Raw genomic sequence first — 23,514 nt, 5'->3', positions numbered from 1 at the left:
GTCCAACAGACCAATGTCATCTGCCAAGTCAAGATCTTGAAGCTTTCTTCTACTCCACCTAACTCCCATATCTTCCTTTGATGTTACTCTTTGCATCACATAATCTATCACAACGTGGAAAAGTGGGGATGATAAAATGTAACTCTGCTATACTCCAGTGATGATATCAAATAAATTGGTCTCGCCACTTTCTGTCTTTGCATAGCAGTTTTAGCCTTTATACAGCATCTTGACTAGTGACACTGTCTCTTTCTAGGAAGCCCATATTGTTGTAAGATGTTCCACAGCGACATTGTGAATGCAGTCAAAAGCTTTGGTGAAATCTATGATGTTCAAGACTAATCTTCTCTGGATGGCTAGCCCTTTCTCAATCAAACATCTCAAGATAAAGATGTGATCTATAGTAATAAAGTCCCAGATTATTCCAGGCTTTTAATTTAATTGAACTTCACCTGGCAGCAAACAGAAAGCCAGTGAAGAAGCTTGAGCAAAGCGTTACATACGGCAGCCTATGCCATTCAAGAGGTGGTCAACTGAATTCCTCACTCACTGCAGTTTATGGGTGGGCTTAAAGTAAGTAACACTCACTACCAGAGTCAAGAGTAGAGATGCAAAAGTGTGGGTAAGTATTATGAGATTGCCAGAATTTGGAAGCCATTGTGGGCCATTGCTGCTATGGAAGAGTCTAGGAGCAGCAGAGGATTCAGCTGAACTCAAGATACACACACCCTCAAAAGAGAGCAAAGACAGTGTTCCACCCAGACCGCTAAATGTTCCCCACTACGACATCAGGATAACTTCTGCCTTATCAAGTGTGAGTTGCAGCTAGTATTTTAGCCATAACTTTGTCTCTAGAAAAGTGCTGAGACTCCCAAAACTGGGGAGGACAAGTGACTAACCACCACTGCTAAATGTATGGCGCGTTCTCCAGCACTGAAATTGACAGGGTGTGAACGTACATTGTCTTTGTTTAGTTTGGTTGATACTGGGATATCTTTATAGAGTGTGTTTTAATATTTGTTTTTGTTGCATGTATTAAAAAGTGATTAGTTTATCCAGAAAAGCACCCTGAGATGAAATATCATGTTCTCTCGCACATTCCCTCTGGGCCACAGAGGCAGAAGCAGTGGAACGTAACATATCATAATAAACCATTATACAATTAAACATAACTGAGCAATACAGGACTGTACAGCTGGCAAGCTGTTGCCATCCTTGATGGACTTTGCTCAGCATGTTGAGAGATTATTCGATGCCTGCAGAAAAAGCAAATGCTGCTGATTTCCCTAGATCAGAATAAACTATTGGCAGTTGAAAGCCTTGAATTTAAAGCCATGCTGATTATTGTAATATGGGGCTTAATTAAAGTAGACAAATAGGGAGCTCATTTCTCTGATTTTTAAATCCCCCACCTTGGGTTTTCAGTTTTGTTTTTTTTTCTGCTTTGTCTGCTCCGAAGCATAGTACAACTGTTTTCATATGGATGGAGCTGCTGCCAGTGACTGTGATGGTGACCTTGCTAATTTCCATGCTTCTACACTAATACCTCTTTTCCTCTTCCTTTCACTGAGTTCAAACAGTTACCCCTAAGAGGCACGTAGTCAAATCAGCTTGCTTTTGGTCCCCTTTTGATCTGGCCTGCCATTTTAAGTTTGGTTTAAGTTAGGCTAATGACTCACCCTCCTAATGTATAATAATTCCGTATCTGGAATTGAAATATAATTGCCTATAAACATACCAATTTCAGATGTTTCTCACTCCGTGCCATGATTCTCAGTCTGGCATTATAGCAAACTGTGCTCAACCTGATATTATCAAGCCAGCGCTAGAAATTGACAATTTGGGTATCAAACATGTGATGCTGTTTGTGCAAACGTGCAAGTCAGGCTTGCTGTGTAATGTGTAGCCAGCTATAACTCTTAAATGCCTCTCATTTTACTTCTGCTGATACCTGCATTCCACACAAATTTGGTTCCCCCATCATTGTTCTGGTTAAAGATATTTACCATGGAAATAAAGGAGCAAGAAACTATGATTATCGAGATATCCATAAAAAAAATGAATCCTGCAGCACTTTAAGTTTCCTGAATGAATAACAATTTTTTGTCCCTCATTATGAGTCTGTCATGTATTGCATCCCATGTGGACCTTGGCAGGTTGAGACTCATTGCAACAGGCTTCAGGGCAGCCTGTCATGAGATCCTCCTCCACCAACAGCTAGAACTCCAGAGCACTGTCTCTCATGCCTGCCTTCTACTATGAGCAAAAACCCTTCTCTTTGGACTAAACACTTCATTTTTAACAAAATGCCCTGGGAGCTGTAATATGTGTGTATTGAGCAGGTAGGACCACTCGCTGCAGGGTCTTACTCTTTGAGTAAGAGACATCTATACCAACAGAGAAAGTAAACTGCAGGTATACAGTGTACCTCCCATGAGAAACCCAAAAGGTCTACCTTGTTGGAATTTAAAACTTTTTCCGGGGAGTCTAGTCTGAATCCTGAATCAGTGTTGCCAACCCAAATTCTTTGAAAAATTGTGAGTCAGGCCTCTAAAAATAATGAGATTCACTTAAAAATCATGAAATGTAAAAACAAAGCAAAACATTTTGGGTCTTTTGTGAGCCTGTGTGGTATGCTTAAGTCACATTTTCGAACCTTTCTTTGTAACCATGATGGTTAGAAACTCCAGGGGTTTGTTTTCTTTCTTTTTTTAAAGAAATGCCAGATTCTCTCACATTCACATGACACCAAGAGATGAGACTTTAAGAAGAATTTGAAATATCAGGAGACTTACAATAAAATTATGAGAGCTGACATCTGTGAAGTTCTAAACTATTCCCAACTTAGTGCTTTCAGGTGCTCTCATTTTTTCCAGCTATTTAGTCAGGGACCTAATGCTCCCTAAGACAGCCTAGAGCCTTGTGAGTTTCTAGTCTTTTGGAGTGGGGTGGAGGGTGGGGGGGAGAAAGGGGTGTATAGATTGTGCACATGCTCAATTTTTTTAATCAAAAGTTCATGAGGATTTATTTTAGCACATTCACTGCAGCCAAATACTTCATGGAGATTTACATCCAGAAGTTATTCACTGGCAGCACAATATCCTGAAACTATTCCAAAGTGTCTTAAAAAAATCTGTCTTTATAAAAGTTCATGAATATGGTTATGTTTGATAGCATAACAGCTGGTGAGTAATGTGTGTCTGAAATTCTTACAGAGAGGGTGCCACTAAAAACTCAACATTTATCCATAGTTACCACACAGTGGAATAGGAGAGAACAGTGGTGTATCGGATGCTACTGTGGGTAAATGTTGAGTGTTTTCTTTTAATGGCCAGCGATGGAACTGTCACACCTCAGGAATAGTGATGCGTTGCTTACCTGATCATTGGGTTCATTTTATCCCTCGAAAGGAGGTGTGGAAGTGAAATGTAGATCTTCAAAAGGTTGATTTGTTTAGGGATTGATTTTTCAGCTGTACTGACCACCCCCAAATCCAGTTGACTTCAGTGGAAGCCAAGAGTGATCAGCACCTCTGAAAATCAGGTCTTAAATAGTGTCCTGGAGAGTTGCAGAAACCCTTCTTCTTTTAATCTTTCACTTACAGTGACCAGTGGCTGAACTGGCAGTCCTGCTGAAGTCATAATTTAGGCACAAGTGTGAGACAAACAGTAGCAGTTCAAGTTTTCTCCTCACTATGCCCCTCTAAGGGTGCCTCAGGCCAGGCTTGATGTGATTTCTTGTAGTTCGAACATAGTTCAGTCTGTTCTCACCTGTTTCTTGCCCTCTCTGCTGAAACTGCCAAAAGCACTGTGCTACTTTGTGGTTGTTTTTGTGATGTAGGAATTAAAATGGGACAGTCAGATCATTTCCTGAACTGAGGTGTCTCAACAGCTGTCATGTGACCTGACATGATTTGAAGTAGATACCCAGAAATGAAAGGTTCCATATATCCCATTGCCTATCATTACCTTTCAATCCCCTTGAATACTTCAAACAAGGAGCGGGGAGGGGAATTATTCCTGTTTTTCTGTAGTATTTGTTTTAAAAATACTTAAACACTAAAGACAGCATGAAAGTATACACACACTGTGATGTTCACTTTATCAACAGTTCTGCATTCTCTGCAATTCTCATTCTGCACCTTTGCTCACTGTCCCTCCCTTTGCACTCTTGATTCCATGCATTTCTGCTTCAGCTATATCCTCTCCTTAACAGTTGTGTCCTTACTACCACTCCTTTGCCTGGTAGTCCATTGCACTGTAGCATAAACTGGGCTCTCCCCTTGTATCTCTTCTCTATTCTTGCTTCTATACCAGGGGTGAGCTTTGGATCCTGTCCGTGGGATTGCCCCCCATGGTGCTGCGGGCCCTGCGCCGCTCTCAGAAGCGGCCAGCGCCATGTCCCTGGGGTCCCAGGGGGAGGCAGAGGGCTTCATGCATTGCCCTTGCCTCCAGGCACCACTCCACGCAGCTTCCATTGGCCGGGAACGGGGAACCGCGGCCAATGGGAGCTTCAGGGGAGGTACCTGAAGGCGTGGCAAGGGCAGCGCCTAGAGCCCTATCCCCCCCAGGAGCTGTGCAGGGACGTGGTTCTGGCCGCTTCCCGGAGCGGCGCAGCGTGGGGCCAGGGCAGGCATGCAGGGAAACTGCCTTGGCCCCGGTGCACACCACTGCCACCCCTGAGCCGCTTTAGGTAAGTGGCGCGGGGCGGGAACCCAAACCCCTCCTGCACCCCGCCCTCCCAACTCCCTGCCTGCACCTCGCACCCCTCCTGCACCCCAACCCTTTCCCTGAGCCCCCCATATACCCCGCACCCCTCCTGTGCCCTAATCCTTTGCGCTGAGCTCATTCCTGCACCCCACGCTCCCTCCCGCACCCCAACCCCCCCGTATTTAGCTTATCACTATATGGCATGTTTTCTAATCCTTTAATCATTCTTGTGGCTCTTCTCTGAACCCTCTTCAATTTATCAACATCCTTCTTAAATTGTAGACACCAGAACTGGACACAGTATTCCAGCAGCGATCTCACCAGTGCCAAATACAGAGCTAAAATATCCTCTCTGTGCCTACTCTAGATTCCCCTGTTTATGCATCCCAAGGATCACATTAATCCTTTTCACCACAGCATCACACTACATGTGAAGCAAACCCACAGCCAGTCCAGGGCTGTTCACTCCGCTGCCATGATTCACCCTCCATAGAGCCTGCAGTGACTCATATTCAGGCATGCTGCAGCAGCCTATCTCTGGGCAGGGCCTGTGTCAGCTGACCTCCTGGCACAGGTGTTTCACTGACCCCTCTAAAGCGACAAGTTAGTCCGTGCAACAGCACTACTGGGCCAGGAACCCTCCAGCTGCCTCACAGTGTTACTGAATCCCTAGGCTTCCAGCCTGCCCTTGATCAAGTTCCTGTTCCTGCCCCAGCCTTCCCCAAGCCTAGTTCCAGCCCACTTCAGCCCATGCCCATGCACTACTCTGACCCTGACCCTCCAGCCCTGCATTCACCTTCTGACCACCCAGCCTCTCAGATTCACTCCCACCCTGCTTCAGCCTTGGCCTGTATTTGGAATCCTGATTTGGCTTGTCTACAGACTCTGACCTCAGTTTCAATGCTGCCCCCGTCCTGGTCCCAACTCTAAAGCTGGCTTCGATCCTTGTACCTGTTCTTACTACTGCTCTAACCACCAGGCATGACTGCCTTGAACCCAGAGCCTGACACTAGGAGCACATGTTCAACTGATTATCCACCAGGACCCCCAGATGTTTTTCGTGGTCACTGATTCACATGATAGTCACCCATCCGGTAATTATGGCCTACAGTCTTTGTTCCCTAGGCGTATACATTTACATGTATTAAACAGCATACTGTTTGCTTGCACCCCGTTTACCAAGTGATCCAAATAACCTGAATCAGTGACCTGTCCTCTTCATTACTTACCACTCCCCTAATTTTTGTGTCATCTGTGAACTTTATCAGCAATTTTGTTTTTCTCTAGGTCATTAATAAAAATCTTACATTTTGACTGAGTTACAGCCATGACCCAATGTTGGCTACAGTGGTGTTCCAGAGCTGTAACTGAGAGTAGAATATGGTCCTTAATATTGTTTAAAATGTGGATAATTGCAACAAAAAACCTGTACACTTTAAGCATTTTCTAAGGTCAAGTCTACAGTAAAAAGTTAAGGTGACCCAGCTAGGTCATTCAGGGGTGTGATAAATCCACACTCCTGAGTAATCTAGTTAAGCCAACCTAACCCCCAGTGTAGACATCACTAGTTATTGCTTCTAGGGGTGGTGGATTACCTACTATGGTGACAGAAGAACCCCTCCCATCGCTGTATTGAGTGTTTACACTGAAGCTTAACAGTGGTGCAATGACAGCAGTTTAAGTGTAGACATGGCCTTTGTTCATGATCTGGATATAGAGCCTTATTATAATCTATTTTTATACTGATTTACAACTAGGAGTAACCCAGTTGATGTCACTGGAGTTACCCTGGTTTAAAAGGGAGGTAAGTAAGAGAAGAATCAGGGTCTTAATGTATACTTTGAAAAGATTGTGTTCAATTTCTTAAGAAAGGAGTAGAATCTAGAATCATACCGTATCTCCTCTGAAGCTTTTGTTCTTTCCCTGGCTTCATTTTTCACTTTTCATTTTGTCTCCATCAAATCTAAAGTTTTCTTCTTTTTTGAAACCACCTTTTGTCTTGGCTTTTCAGGAATTCTTAATCTTGCATGTGTAAAATAAAGGATGACAGATAAGCAACCATGTGTATCAAGAATCTTATGCTATCTAGGGATTCTGGCAACATCATTAAAGAGCTTCTGTCACACTCAGGCAAAGTGTAAATATGTAATACTTTACCTAACCTCCATCTATTTGTCACTTTTCTATTTTATACTGATTCTTTACATGGTTGCAGATTGTTGAGGTATTGTGTGTCAGTTGAAGCTTCTCTCCTTTCCTCAGACTGTTCCTAATGCCCTGTCCATTCGGTGATGCAGCAATTCAATGACTGACATCACAATATGCTGAAATGGAGAGGACTGTGTGGTAGCACTGGGTTTTGGTGTTGCCAAATATATCAGCTAGGGGAAGAAGCTAAATGGAACATAAAGTTATTTTTGAGACATGTACCTTGGAAAGTGGCAGTGATGGGAAAGCAAATATAGAAAGAGTATGTGACATCAAAATAGGGTTTTAGTAAAATGTATTGTACAGTTTGCTTTAATGAGACAGTGACTCCTTTAAACTGCAAGCTTAAAGCAGAGAAAAGGATAGTTGTGTTCCCATATCACAAAGCCTATACCACTGACTATAGCAGTAACTAGCATTCTAGTTGCCAATCTCAGCCAAGGATTAAATGGGCTTAGAGAATCTCGCCTCTAGGGCCCTATGTATGTCAGAAAAATGTTCACCAGTGTACCTATACCAAGGTAAGTTACATTGGTGTATGCCCCACTTTACACCAATGTAGTGACTATACATCACAGGTTGACACTAGGTTACTGTAGTTACACACTACAAATTTTCCTACTAATGATTGGCCCTAAAAGTAGTGTCTCTGGATTGAGCAATATTAGTAGAAAAAGAAGGGGAAAGCTTACACTGTCACTCCGTGCTGTGTCTGTACTGTGGATAAACAGAGAAATTCAGTCATCAGGACTGTCTGTTTGGCAGCTTTCCCAAGCATAAGTTCAGGTTAAATATTTTTTAAGTTATTTAAAAATTAAGTGAAATCTTGATAGGACAAATTCTATCAGGAAAGCAAAAATAATTGGATCAGTTTAAGAATTCCAGCCATCTAAGTGAATCCATAGAAATTATATTACATTGTAAAATAAACAATGAATATTTGGGCCCAATTCATCATTGTTCTGCCCCTTGTGCAGTTGTTTACAGCACTGCCAACCCTTAATGTTAAAAAATCATGAGTCAGGCCCCTTCCCTAATCATGAAATCTGCTAAACAATCATGAGATTTTTAAAGTATAATACATTTTGCATTTTGTTTTAATTGCCCTTTGATTTCTGACCCGCTAGTGCACACTCATGTGAACATTTTCAAGCTTTTCTCTGCAGCCATACGGGCTGGAAACTTTTTTTAAAATGAAAATTGAGATCCCCACAGAATCAGAGCATTCCAAGAGATGGTGCTTTAAGAAAAACACCAACTATCCTGGGACTCACAATAAAAATCTCAAGAGTTGGCAACACTGTTCACATCAGTGCAAAATACTAACATTCTGCTTTGGCTGCATTTTACATACCCTGCACTCATTTTGTACTGGTATAAATGGCTGCACAGCATGCAGGTCAACAATGATTTGGGCCTAGTATATTAGATATTTTCCTGTATTTTTCTCGGACATCAAAAATCTTAAAGTTCCACAAAAGAGGAAAGTGTGGTGTTCTCCAGGCCTAACTTTTGAAAAAAGCATACAGATAACTCTGTAAAAGGTTTTCTCACCATGATAACGATATTGAAGCCAACATAAAAAATATCTGCTATTTGCTCTTCATAGGTTGTCCTGGGCATTATCCTTCATAAGCTACTCACACTGCCAAATCTCTGAGCTTACTGTGTTTGTTCAAGTAAATACACAGACCAGGCTATCTTCAGGAGGGAGCAGCAGAAATCCACAATGTTTGATTTGTGTTCGTCTGCCTGACGTAATGCCAACATACAGTTAAAAATCTGATAGCAGATACATGCCACCTGTACTAAAATATGCATGGTGCCATCTAGTGGTTATCACTGTTAAAGTAAGGTTTTTATGCCCAACGTCCTGCTTATCTTCCTGAATTACTTCTGCATCAAGATCATTACACTGAATCCAATGGCTATGCCAGACAGTTAAAATGTGTGGCTTTCTTCTGAAATGTCCTAGTATCAAGTTCAAGCTACTGCAGTCTTTCAACTTAGCTTGATCTTTTAGCATTCCTTCTAAAATTGGAGGTTCCTTTTTTAAAAATTTTGTCAGAAAATATATATTTAAGTCCCCTTAATTCAGTTTCTATCATCAAGGGAAGCTATTGCAGTGAAAAGGAACTTCCTCATTCAAAGTTCAATTATTACATCACTGTTTGATACTGTGTGGACACCTCCTCCTCTCTCTCTCTTCCCTGGCCCCCACCTTTTGAGCTGTATGTGAACTTTCCCTATAATACATTGTGTGTTTGTTTAAAAATTATAAAAGGCTACAATGTTGCTGTTTGAACCACAGATGTGGTATTCACCTACATACAATATGTTTTAAGGGAAGTGAGAGAACTGTTTTACATTACAAGGTGACAAAATACACCTGAATTCCAAGACCGAATTCCCTTGTATTGTATTTTTCCAGATATTGTTTTCAAAATACATTTTTTTTTTAAAGGAAACCACCTCCTCATATAAAAGGCTGATCCTGGATTTCTTGTGCGCTCAGTGTTCCCATTTCTCATTTTAATAAATGAATTAGTGTCATGGTGGTATATCAATAATAATAATAATAATAATAGGACATAATATATCAGTGTCTTTGTCTCCATCTATTTGCTATTTTATGGGTATTTGCTAAATGTATAGCTATGAAATACTTACTCAGTAGCTCTGTTATTGCATGTATTGTACTGTAGTTTTATAAACAAAGAAGGAGCTTGTCCAAATCTTCAGCCCAGTTTTGGTAGTTTGATCTATTTACACTACAGATTTTAACCTTGGTGTTACCAAGTCAGTAGGCAACTATATTGTAACTGAGTTCTGACTTCATTGTGATCATAGTGTTAGTTTATTTTATAGAACGTTTTGCTTTGTTCAGCTTTTGAATCTATGGTTTAATGATGGTTGGTCTGTTTCCATTTAAAAGAGAAAAGGAATGACCATTTTCCTAGTCTTTGGTTGAGGAGCAAGTGACAACTGCTTCCTCAACGCAACCTTTTGAAAAATTGACAGACATTGGTGCTGATGGTGGGAAAGTCCAGTAAGTGCCTTTCCCATCACCTCCCTTCAGTTTTCAAATAACTTTGAGTGACAAAAATTCTCATTTTCAGGAAAGAATGGCAGGGAGGAAAAGGAGCTTTTATGGCATAAAAGAGAGGATTTACTGCGGCAGTGTATTCCTTCCTAAGCCACAGTGGGCCAGGGTGATGCAAAAGTAAGAAAAAAAAAAAATTTCAGTGCATTAATAACTTAATGGTGCTCCTATTAACTCAGTAATAACCAGAGCCTGAGTTGATAAATGCCTTCTGCAGACTGAGTTTATGCATTGTGCTCCTGTGATTATAACTAATCCATAGTTAAAATCCAATAAAATAGCTGTTAGTCCATGCCAGGCAAAGTAGGAGGGATATAGGCATTAGGTTAGGAGGAAGTCTCTTGGGACCTGGGAAGGGAGGAGTGAAGGGGTCGAATCACCTTTGGCACCTCCTCCTGGCCAGGCATGGTGTAGCAGCTCTCTTTCTCTGCTGGATGTCTCCTGCCAATGGCAGCTCCCCCTCTGCCATGGCCTGCCTCTTCCTGTGACCTGGCCCTCCAACCAGGTCACTTTGAAGTCTCTTCCCTTCTGGGATAGTCTGCGAACAAAAAGCAAAGGGAATTAATGCAAATAAACTGAATTAGTAGGAGAGAGAGGGGAATGATTCCCTCTCAGGATGCATCAGGAGCTGGCCCTCCCTTCCCTCAGGGAGGGGCCTTCAGTCAGTGGTTATCTGGGAGCTCCTGCCTTTCTTGGCTCTTTCCTCAGGAGCTGAAGGTCTGTTCTCTTCCCTGGTCTTCCAACAAGTGAGCTACTCTGCTCCTCCTCAAGTCTGTGCAGTGTGGTGCGGGGCACGGTGGAGCTGGCTGTGCCCTGAACCCCTCCTTAACCCCTTGTTATCCAGTGCGGTGTATACCCCATCACAGAAGATCAAAGATTTGGCTAAGTCGGATAACCATCTTCTCCACTGGTTGCTTATCAGAATGGGACCTCTCAAACATTTGAATAAATATGGATTGATTGAGTGACTCTGTTTAAAAAGCATTACTTTATAATGGATGGAAAGTAAATATTAAGGTGCTCTCCTTCTAGAGTGTCACAGTTAGAGTGGGCAGGTTGATCTGAACTGCATTTCCCTAGCTTCCTACTGAATATGCACTTCACAACATTGGAAAAAATACGACTCTCCAGAAGCAGGAAAAGAGGAAGCCATGCTGAGAAAGCTAACTGAAACAAAGGGGTGCCTCTGAGGTTCTGGGGGATCAAAGGAAATGTAGGTTGAGTGCTTGGTCATCATAAAGGTTCTATATGGGCCTGATACAACTCCCACTGAAGTCAATGGAAGTCTTTCCATTGACTTCAGTGGGCTTTGGATCAGGCCCTGTGTCCTTTCTTTAAGTGCGTGTAGCATAAGGGGGAAGCTGAGCACAGTATACATGTGCACTGTTGCAATGAAAGTGTTTAGTACTGATTCCTTTCTACTAAAAAGTTGTGGTTTTTTTTAATAGTATGATACACTAGAATATAATATAAACATCTTGGCACAGGATTTGAGATTGTCATTAGGTCATGGCATGGAAGAAGTTATGTACCATTGCATCTGGCTGGTTGGTTTACTTGCTGGTAAAATACTGAGATAGTATTTTCAGTTTAGGTGCTTTATCAGATTGATGGGAAGAGCAGCCTGGTGATGAACAAATGTGCTGTAGCTGGAAACCGCATCTAGTTGCGTGCACTATTGTGAAGCTGTTAGCAGGAAGAAGAGAGGACCAGCAATGTTGTGAGTCTGGTGCCTTGGCTTGGATTTGCTTGACACGGCTTGGTCACGCTGATGATGCTGTGTTCCAGTGCTCTGATATGTGATAGGTTCCATAGTCTGCTCTAAAAGAAGAATACTCTTAACCCATTTTGTAATATTTTAAAGTTTTGCTAAACATGAGAAACATGAAGTGTTTTCACATTCAATGAAACCCACATGAAAATATTTTGCATACGTTAAAGGTCCATTGACTTCAAATGGGACTACTCACATAAACTTATGCTTAAACTTAAGCATGTGCTTAAGTGCTTTGCTGAATTGCTTTCATTAAATATATATTTGTTGGTTTTGGAAGTAATTTTAATATTTATTTAAAAGTGGTTCCTGTTTCTAAAGACACAAGCAGAAATCTGTGGAGTAAGATTTCTCTCTACTATTGACAGTTTGTGTTTAATTTACATTTAGTTAGGCCTAGTGTATGTTAAGTAAATTTTAATTGATTATTAAGCCCCTGTTTCGGTCACTTCCCATCACTGATTAAATGTAAAATCTCCCTCTCCAAATTCATTTAGTAGAGCTCATAATTTCAGATAGAATGCAAAAAAAGGATTAGGAATTCAGAGCGAGCAAATCCATTTCATGTTCAAAAGTCTTAAAGACACCAATTATTTTTAAACTTTTTTTTATTTTACTTGCAGGTAGCAGACTTTTATTGACAGGTGATACTTGAGGTAATCTGCTTCCCTTCAAATTTGTGATGTATCTAAGATTATATCTCCTGGGCACACTAGAGTTCTAAAGAAACTGTGATAGAAAAGAATGTCATTTCTCTGTGTAAATAACACTTTATTTATTTTGAATATGAATGAGAGTTGTTTCAGTCCATCTCTCTCTCTCTCTCTCTCTCTCTCTCTCTCTCTCTCTCTCTCTCTCACTTCTTTCATATGTTGGGGTGTTTTCTAAAGGTATTTTTTTAAATACCTAACAGAAAATAATCAGTCCACTAGAACACTGAATTAAAAATATGAGGATTTCCAACTCATTGAGAATAAAGACAGCTGAAGACTGGAAGGAAGATCATAACCAACAGAATTGGTTCGTGTATTTATAATGTGAAGAATTACAATTTTCCTCTAAACGATACAGAAATTAAGCTGTTGACTGAATTAAAGACCTATTTCCATCATCTTGTATTTACTTTATTTCGGTGTGTAGATTTTATTATAACAAAGTGTTGAGAGAAGTAAAAAGTGGCCTGAAAAGAGTGAAAATAGAAGGATGAGATATAAAGTAACTGGGGCATCCATATACTACTTGATATGTGGGGAAACAGAATACCCTTTTCAAATTGATTCAGCATCCTCCGCCTCATAGTTAAATATGTTCAAATGGCTAATAGTAAATGCAGCTGTCACATTTTACCTACATGTTCACTGCATTACCAGTGTCTGAATTTTAGTGTGAAATTTTCTGCAGACATAAATTGATTCTGCACCACTGGCTTCCATGGAACCATGCCAGTTTAGACTAGCAGAGAATTTTGGTCTAAATTCTGTCACCTTCTATAGTACACAGGGTTACCTGAATATAAGAAGTGCTAAATAAAATTAAATGTGCTTCTGTAATCGGGCACAGTATTTGGTGTTTCAGAGTTACTCTGTCTTTGAATCATGAATCCAAAATACTCATGCTAGGCTAGTGTCTTGTTGCCTAATATCTGATTCGGTTTTCTTTTTCCTGTTCGGTGAATCCTTTTTGTTCAAATTGCTCATCACCACAAATACCTAATCACCAGTAGTTTTGCTAGATGACTTGAAAACAGCTGCTAGCTGAAATGGAGTAGAAGGTGGCAAATTGTGGTTATTGCTGCTGATTTGGCTATAAATTGTGCCCACTTCTATTTTATGCTAATACATCCTATTATTTTTGTTCCCCCATTTTCCTGTCCCAACTTCCCACTTATTTGCTTCATCACCTGTTATCTGTTGAGGTTTAGATTAAGCTCTTTGAGGCAGGGACTGTCGTTTACTATATGTTTCTCCTGTACAGTGCCTACCACAATATAAATTATTTATGCAAGTATTATTTGTATTAATAAACAATACAGGCAGTTATCAGTCAGATCAAAGCTGGCCAGGGGTAAGATATTTAAAGTTCTGGTCATACAGATATCTATATCTAGATAGATCTATGTGGCATCATTATTATTATTTGAGAATGTGGACTGCGACATACGCTCTTATTAGTACAAAATTAGAAACCTGGAGTCCCATGTTACTAATCCTTACTCAGACAAGTAGTCTTATTAACTTCATTTGGGCTACTTGCATGGATGAAGACTAGCAGAATCACTTCCCAGACTGTGCCATGACAAGTCTGGGGATCTGTGAGGTAACATGCATTGTATTTGAATTGTATTTTATAATGTGCGTGCTTTTGATCCTCTAGGATCCATCAGAGTATGTTAGTTACTAGAATTGAAACAATATGAAGATAAATAGTGCTTGGACTAGTTGCAGAGGAAGTGAACAGCAGCAAGTAGTAGGTTGTTCATCTGCTTAATCCCACCTCTATCAGATTTCAGAGTAACAGCCGTGTTAGTCTGTATTCGCAAAAAGAAAAGGAGTACTTGTGGCACCTTAGACTAACCAATTTATTTGAGCATGAGCTTTCGTGAGCTACAGCTCACTTCATCAGATGAGCTGTAGCTCACGAAAGCTCATGCTCAAATAAATTGGTTAGTCTCTAAGGTGCCACAAGTACCTCTATCAGACTGAATTAATAGTTTAATGAGTTTTTTTTACACTAACCATTAATTATCTTTAAAAGAACCAACTAGAATATGGAGCTCTCCAGGATGGTATTTATAAATTTCTTAATCTGTGAGAGTTAATTTAACAAAATAGTATTTGTCTCTCAAATTCTAATGGTGACATTTTGCTTGTCATTGACTCCAAAAATGACAAAGCAAAGATACAATGGTAACATATAGCTTGGCCATTGATGGCAAAATGACACACTTTTTTTTTTCATATTTGGTCAAATGAGGGATGATTTAGTTTAGATGGTTATCTATGCTGTTCACCACTTATGAGGCCTTTTTGAAAGGTCTCTGAAAAATGCATGGTACATATGCTTTGCACTGTACTGCACAGGGATGTTTGATTTCAAGTTTCATGATTAATTGCAGTTTTAATCACACTGCTAAACAATAATAGAATACCAATTTAAATTTATAATAAATATCTTTGATGTTTTTCTATATTTTCAAATATGTTGATTTAAATTACCACACAGAATACAAAGTGTACAGTGCTCACTTTATAACTTTTATTACAAACATTTGCACCGTAAAAAGGATAAAAGAAATAGTATTTTTCAATTCACCTCCTACAAGTACCATAGTACAATATCTTTACTGTGAAAATGCAACTTACAATTGTAGAATTTTTTTTTACATAACTGCACTCAAAAACCAAACAATGTAAAACTTTAGAGCTTACAAATCAAAGCATGTAGTGGTGTATGAATGTTTAACACATCTGGCAAGTAAAGACCTTGCAATGTCCGCTACAAAAGTGCCATGCGAATGCCTGTTCACGCTTTCAGGTGACTTTGTAAACAAGAAACAGGCAGCATTATCTCCTATAAATGCAAACAAACTTGTTTGTCTTAGCAACTGACTGAACAAAAAGTAGGACTGAGTATATACCCACACCCTTCAAGAAGCTTTGGACGCTGGTAAACCATGTTCACTGCGGGGCCCAACCTCTCCCATTTCATTTTATTCACACAGGGATTACAGTCAATTTTGGGAGGTGGGCTGAGCTTTGGGGGGCCTCAGCATTGGTACAGTTGTTCCCCCTTTCCCTCCTTCTCATCAGCCCTATATATACCAGCTAACTTTGACCACTAAAATGCACTACTTGAAGCTCAGTTGCAGTATAAGATCCATGCAGATTGGTCTGGTTGAATTGCCTGCTGGCCCATCCAGTTGGTCTGGGGTCTGGACCAACCTGAAAACCAGACCTCTTGTTTAGGTTTGTCTAGAACTGCTGCTGAAACTGCACACTTAACTTTGTTGCCTTTTGTCTGCACTTACCTTCTTAAGGCCATCTAATTTGTGTATTCTAAGCCCACCTGTCCCATCATTTGGCAGCTTGCTTTCGATTGCCTGTCTGGCCCCCCTCCATTACTGGGTCAGAGTGTAAAAAAAAAAAAAAAAAACCAACTTGTGGATAGTTCCATCTCCTTGACCCTCAGCTGGTCTAGCATCTGGCTCCCCCTTTCTTTCCCCAGCCTGACTCTAGCAGCTGGATTTAAGTACTAGTTGTGTCCTCAAAGTTGTATTTAGATTTACTACTTCCACAGAGACAAACTGCATGTAGGGGTGGCTGGTCATCTGAAGAGATGGAAGCTTCTTTTAAAACAAGTTGGCTTTATCTTGGTGGCTAGTTGCAGCTGAAAGGAGTTAAGCCAGTTGAGAGGTCCAGATAAAGGAGACTTGGGATCCACTCCAAACTTCTACCGGAGTGACACTCTCCTCTTCCAGTTGGAGGATAGGAGAATAGGATAGGTGGCAAGAGCATCAGAAGGAATGAACTTCCGGCGGTGTGTTCTGTCGGCCTAGCCTAGTCTAGGAGGATGCTAAATCTAACCTGCTGAAAAGGGAACTTATAGGGGTTTTCCTTGTGTTACAAAGACCTAAGATACCAACTAGGTCTGACCATGGAATTACATCATGCAACCTTTCCCAGTGTTTTGCTAACATATGGCAAGTGGAGCAGGAAAAGTGTCTGTCTAGTACATACAAGGAGGTTATGCTGTCACTAAGTTTGCATTCTCTACCCTCTGTCCATTGGCAGTAGAGCACATGCAAACGGGAGCAGAGCACCATAGATGCTATTGTAGAAGATTAGAAATAAAGAAATCCCCTCATATAAAAAAGAATTACAGACCATTTAAAGAGGATTAGGGTGATGTCTTTATCCATAATAATATGCATTTCTTCCAAGGTGCAGATGTACCTCAATATGTTGTAAGATATAAAGACAATGCAACATTTATCACTGTAATGAAAAAATCTGTACTGTAACCTTGTACCTTTACTGTATGCATCTTATGAAATAGTAACCATTGAGAAACAAATACTACAAAGGATAAGAACAGCTGGAACGTTACCTTGAATTAGGATTTAGATGAATCCAGATTTTTGAACTAGAGCAGTTTTTGAAAACATATTGAATGATCCTCCACCGCTGGAAATTTTGACTTGTAGTGAACCTGATGTCACACTAGTAACATCAAGATACATACAAGGTTTTCCCTCTGTCACTAAATTTTGGGGTTTTATTTATTTATTTATGTATTTATTTTATTTTATTTTGATCATTTTAAGCTACCCTGGTGAAAAGGCAGAGTGAGGAAGTTTAGATTGGGCAGGGAATCTAAAGAGAAGGGAAGATTTAACAAAACACTTGGCAAATGTATTTAAGAGAATGAAATATGATTTGAAGAACACAACTGTACCTTTTCTTTTTAAAACTATAAGTTAATCTGTCCAAATGCAATTATACTTTTTATTCAGTTTTTGTAAAGCACTTTGACTCTGGTACAAGTTACTGAACAGGATTTTCAAAAGTGCCTGAGTGAGTTTGAAAGTCAATGTGAGATAAGTACTTAACTTTCTTTGGAACCTTTGAAAATCCCACCAGCTCTGTAAATTAATAAGAGTAATTTTCAAGCTGCTACCCATAAAGTTATCATTCAGGAAAACACTCGCTTAATTTTAAGCGTGTGCTTAATTTCTGTAGACTTAATTGAACTTAAATTCACACTTAAGTGTTTTCCTGAATGGGAAATGCTTTTTTCCTGAATTAGAGCCAAACTCGCAACTTCTGATGACATTTCAACCAAAATAATATTTTATTTATGATTATTTTATTAGCAGGTATGGTGTTTTCCTTGCTCTTTTTCTCCTGATTGGTTTAAATACCAAAGATGGGGAAAAAATTGTTTTTTATACATAAAATATCCGCTGAACTATGTGTACTATGCCAAAGTACAAGCGCATGAGTCAATTTTGTTTTTTTCAATATGTGAATGCGAGTATCTGACAACTGTTCTTAAATTGTATGTAGTACATCTGGTGGACATTTGGAATGTTATAGAAGCATTGCGAGAAAATGCATTAAACAACTTGGACCCAAACATAGAATTGAATGTGGCTCGTCTGGAAGCTGTGCTTTCAACTATCTTTTACCAGCTCAACAAACGGATGCCAACAACTCACCAGATCAATGTAGAGCAATCCATCAGTTTACTGCTCAACTTCCTGCTAGCAGCCTTCGATCCGTAAGTTTCCCTCTACTATCCATATATGTTTCTCTTTTTCCTGATCAGTGGAAGGATTTTGTCTGTTGTGTCACTTTGAAAAACAGATAACAAACTAAAATTTCTATCCCAAATAACGAATGTTTAAATAGAACTAATATTGCAAGGGGAACTAGCATAAAGGAGCTAGGTTCTGGTCTCATTTATGCTCAATTTATATCCAGATAATTCTGGTGTATTCCACAGAGGTACTCCAGACTTACTCAGGTAAGTGGGAATAGAATTACTGACAGAGCAGAGTGACTCCACTCTTATCTTGCACTGTTACGTATTGAAATATCAGAGACTGAAATCACTGTAATGATTCTATGGTAGTGCCATAAGTTAATGGCTCATTATTTATTTTTGCTGCAAGTTCTTGCAGCTGCAAGCAATTTTTCTGATTCCTGGTAATGCAGCCTGTTATAAGACCATGGCAGAAATAAGATAAGGATCAGGAGATGGAATAAAATTAATGTTGTCAGTTACTTCCTAGACCATGTGTCAGAATACCGGTGTACTATGGGTGAGCTCAAGATGGAGAGAATTTCCTAGCTTAACATGTGTTAAGTGATGTGATGAAGTGAGCTGTAACTCACGAAAGCTTATGCTTAAATAAATTTGTTAGTCTTTAAGGTACCACAAGTCCTCCTTTTCTTTTAGCTTAACATTATAGATACATATTATGGTTATTGAATGCAGAGACATGAATATGTTGTTGCCATGCTTAAAAGCATCTGAATAGCTTGAATTCTCTATTTAGTTTGACACATGCAAATTGCCGATTTCCTCTTTACCATTTATATTTTGAAAATGCACCAACTGAAAACATTGTTTGAGAAGCCTTAAAATAAGTATCTTCCCCCCTCCTTCCATACACATACTTGATGGACTTCTTGTTTGGTATTGTGCACCTTTTCAGAGCCAAATCAACTGGTATGGCTCAGTCACCATGGTAACAGTTGCGGGGGGAGGGGGGAGGGAAGGCAGTCGTTTCACATGACAGAGCTGCAAAGGCACAGTGTGTCTGTATTGTGCATCCCCTCCTTCCCTCTCCGAGGAAAAAAGTCAATAGGTTCTGAAACTGTAGCCTTCAGGATTTTTTTTTTTTAAAGGCAGTAAAAACACATAACGGGGCATTTTAATTCATGAAAAGCCTTGAATTCGTGACTTGACAAGAACAGGAAGGAAAGAAAATGAAAGCACTTGGACATGTGCGCTGGTAGGTGCTGCACCCCTGCTGTAAAAAAGAGGGAAAGGTTGATGGCTGTGAAAGTGAGACCAGTGATGATGTGTTTTTGTTTTGGAGCTCATCAGATCTGGAGTAAAGCTACCAGCCATATATCAGGATTCCTTACAAGGGAAATGGTGGGAAGGCTTTTACTCCTCAGTTCTTAAATGGTGACACTGAATGTATTTGAAAGGTTTCTACATTCCCTGTAAACATTAGATGTTCATATGCTCTGACCCACACCTAGGGAGTACCTTGGGGGTTACTGACTCAAGCCTCAGAGCAGCTCCACAGCCTCTGATTCTGCCTCTGATCTGGAATGCCCTAGGTGGGACCTATCAGTATGTCAATACCCCCCGCCCCACATTTCTCAAGGGAATCTCCCATGGATCCACATAACAGCAGAGCCATCAGACTCCTGCCCCAAGTACGCAGTGTATAGCATGGGGCGGGGCTCTGAGGCAGGGGATTCACATCTCTGCTCCTGCTGCTTCTGCCTGTTTAGAAGAACCACATGGTTCTGCTGTGGTGAAGGCCCTGTGTCCTAGTACACAGGGGGCAGGGTTTTTCCCATAAATGCCCAAGCACAGAAACAATCAGTGCAATGTGTTTGGAAAAAACAGACATTGTACTGCTTTTATATATGCTGTAAAACCCAGTAGAAGGCAGTAAGGCTGGGTAAAACCTTGACTATGTCTCATCCCCAGATTAGAGTACCTGATCTGGATTCATATTTACACTGAGGTCCCTGTACTCTGCTCTGGCAGTGTGAAGGAGACTTAAAGTAGATGTCAATCACATTGAAATCCCAAATTTAACCCCTAGTAACCCTGTTCTCCTTAACTAAGGATTACAGGGCTGTCTCTTACTGTCTGTTTAGAGGGGAGATTTGCACTTTACAGTCCTCAGTCTCCAATTAATTTGGGAGATTGAATCTTTTTTAAATTAAAATTTACATTAATATATAACCGACTCAGACATTCAATTTTGTGCATCCTCGGGGGTGCCCTAATAATCTGAATCCCAATTTTTCCAAGATTTTGAGTGTTTCCTGAGATCTTCCATTTGGAAAGGAGGAAAATAAGAGGAACTACAATAATACAGATATATCAATCCTAATACAATAACGAGGGAATTCTGTAAAATTTAAAAGTCAAAATTAAAAGGACATTTGAATCTATTCAGTGTATAGTTAGTGTGTGAAACTCACTGTCAGGTGATAGAAGAGCTTAGTATGTTTCAAAACAGCATGAGGAGGTCAGATTTCTAAATACTGTGCAAATGCATGCCTAATTTGTTTATGTAATTAAGAAAGGAGATTGCACATGAAAACTGGGCAGTTGCATCTGCTTCAAGGCATAAGATGATCAGCTGGGGTCAGGAAGAAATATCTGCCCTTCTACCACTCTGTGGTACATTATTACACAACAGGATGGCTAGTTCAAACCTCTCAACCATTTAGTGTAGGCCATTGTCAGAAATATGATATCAGACTACATGGAATGCTGGTCTAATCCAGTACAATAGTTCTTGAAGAGCTCTCGATTGATAGTGTGAAATATGTTACAAACTGTCCTTATCACACTTGCTCAATATTGAAATGTGGATGCTGTCTTCATTGACATGGAGACTGCAGTTTGTTATGCTCTTTGGGATACCTGTATTAGGAAGGAAGCTTTTGTCTCCAGGCTATGAAAGATACAGGACATAATTGGAGGGGCTTGGTTTCACCCCTCTCTTTAAACAAATGTCTTTTCTAGAATTAGTCAGTCTGTGGAGAAGCTCAATACTTGTCCTGAAAGCAGCTTCTCATTTGCCCTTCCATTCAGAGTCGCAAAATGTTAAATTCTTTACTCTCTCCAGCTTTGTCAATCAATGCAAGTTATCTAGTCCTGCTAACCATTAAAAAAGAAGAAAGACCTGCAAGAAGTGTAGTTCAGAGATTTGGTCATTGTACGTATTGCTCAGTTGAATGAAAGAGCTCAGCTTGATTGCAATTAATTTCCTTACTGAAATATTTCTAAGAAAGGAAACTCTTAATTATATACTGTGACAATTCAGAGTTCACTGTCATGATTAAGGTTTTAAGAGCCCCCATAATTTTTTGAAGAAATTCTGTTCCCCTTGGAAGTGATAGTATAGTTTAAAAGCCTGTTTCATGTCTAGTCAACTATGAAATCAGAGTTTTTGTGCCCCTCTAAAGGGATAAATTTGTTGTATTTCAAAACATTCAGAAGATACTACTGTAGTTTATTTTCTTTTGGTCTATGCATTAGACTTCTATTTTCTTTATGGCAATTTCAGCATAAATATAACTGGATAGTTTAACAGGTGTCAAAGCAGCTCTTTTGGTACCACTCTCATACTTGGCCAGAGAGCTGCAGGCTCAAGTCCTGGACTGAAACCTGGCCTCATACTCATTTTTGGCCATAGAGGGCAGTACCCCTATGCATTAAAAAGAGGATCTTCTGCTCCACTCTGACAATTTAAAAGCAAGTGGCAATTTTTGCAGCATAGATTCATAGATCTTAAAATCAGAAGGGACCATTATGATCATCTAGTCCGACCTCCTGCACAACACAGGCCACAGAATCTCACCCACACACTCCTGTGAAAAACCTCTCACCTGTGTCTGAGCTATTGAAGTCCTCAAATCGTGGTTTAAAGACTTCAAGGAGCAGAGAATCCTCTAGCAAGCGACCCGTGCCCCATACCTCAGAGGAAGGCGAAAAACTTCCAGGGCCTCTTCCAATCTGCCCTGGAAGAAAATTCCTTCCCGACCCCAAATATGGCAATCAGCTAAACCCTGAGCATATGGGCAAGATTCACCAGCCAGATACCCAGGAAAGAATTTTCTGTAGTAACTCAGGTCCCACCCCATCTAACATCCCATCACAGGCCATTGGGCCTATTTATCATGAATATTTAAAGATCAATTAATTGCCAAAATCATGTTATCCCATCGTACCATCTCCTCGATAAACTTATCGAGTCTAATCTTAAAGCCGGATAGGTCTTTTGCCCCCACTGCTTCCCTTGGAAGGCTATTCCAGAACTTCACTCCTCTGTGGTGAGAAACCTTCATCTAATTTCAAGTCTAAACTTCCCAATGACCAGTTTATATCCATTTATTCTTGTGTCCACATTGGTACTGAGCTTAAATAATTCCTCTCAGGTTTTTATTCCTCTGATATATTTATAGAGAGCAATCATATCTCCCCTCAACCTTCTTTTGGTTAGACTAAACAAGCCAAGCTCCTTGAGTCTCCTTTCATAAGACAGGTTTTCCATTCCTCGGATCATCCTAGTAGCCTTTCTCTGTACCTGTTCCAGTTTGAATTCATCCTTCTTAAACATGGGAGACCAGAACTGCACACAGTATTCCAGGTGAGGTCTCACCAGTGCCTTGTATAACGGTACTAAAACCTCCTTATCTCTACTGGAAATACCTCTCCTGATGCATCCCAAGACCGCATTAGCTTTTTTCACGGCCATATCACATTGGCGGCTCATAGTCCTCCTATGATCAACCAATACTCCAAGGTCCTTTTCCTCCTCCGTTACTTCTGATTGATGCATACCCAGCTTATAATTAAAATTCTTGTCATTAATCCCTAAATGCATGACCTTGCACTTCTCACTATTAAATTTCATCCTATTACTATTACTCCAGTTTACAAGGTCATCCAAATATTCCTGTGTGATATCCCGGTCTCTCTCTAAATTGGCAATACCTCCCAGCTTTGTATCATCCACAAACTTTATTAGCGCACACCCACTTTTTGTGCTGAGGTCAGTAATAAAAAGATTGGTCCCAAAACTGATCCCTGAGGAACTCCACTGGTAACCTCCCTCCAGCCTGACAGTTCACCTTCCAGTATGACCAGCTGTAGTCTCCCTGTTAACCAATTCCTTATCCCCCTTTCAATTTTCATATTGATCCCCATCTTTTCCAATTTAACTAATTCCCCATGTGGCATGCTATCAAACGCCTTACTGAAATATAGGTAAATTTGATTCACTGCGTTTCCTTTGTGTAAAAAATCTGTTACTTTCTCAAGGAAGGAGATCGGGTTGGTTTGTCACGATCTACCTTTTGTAAAACCATGTTGTATTTTGTCCCATTTATCATTGACCTCTATATCCTTAACTACTTTCTCCTTCAAAAATTTTTCCAAGACCTTGCATACTA

The 23,514-nt window shown here is 40.1% G+C and overlaps 1 protein-coding gene across 1 annotated transcript in view; it reads left to right on the top strand.

The window, feature by feature from the left end:
* Positions 1-23,514, top strand: part of DTNA (dystrobrevin alpha) — a 129,547-nt gene that overhangs the window by 13,583 nt on the left and 92,450 nt on the right. The window contains exon 3 of the mRNA XM_077809016.1: positions 17,860-18,073. Coding sequence (XP_077665142.1) covers positions 17,860-18,073 — 214 coding nt within the window. The remainder of the gene's footprint in view (positions 1-17,859; positions 18,074-23,514) is intronic.

The sequence above is a fragment of the Eretmochelys imbricata genome, chromosome 2 (genome assembly GCF_965152235.1).
Source record: "Eretmochelys imbricata isolate rEreImb1 chromosome 2, rEreImb1.hap1, whole genome shotgun sequence".
Lineage (NCBI taxonomy): Eukaryota > Metazoa > Chordata > Testudines > Cheloniidae > Eretmochelys > Eretmochelys imbricata.
This window is presented reverse-complemented; position numbering and strand designations above follow the sequence as displayed.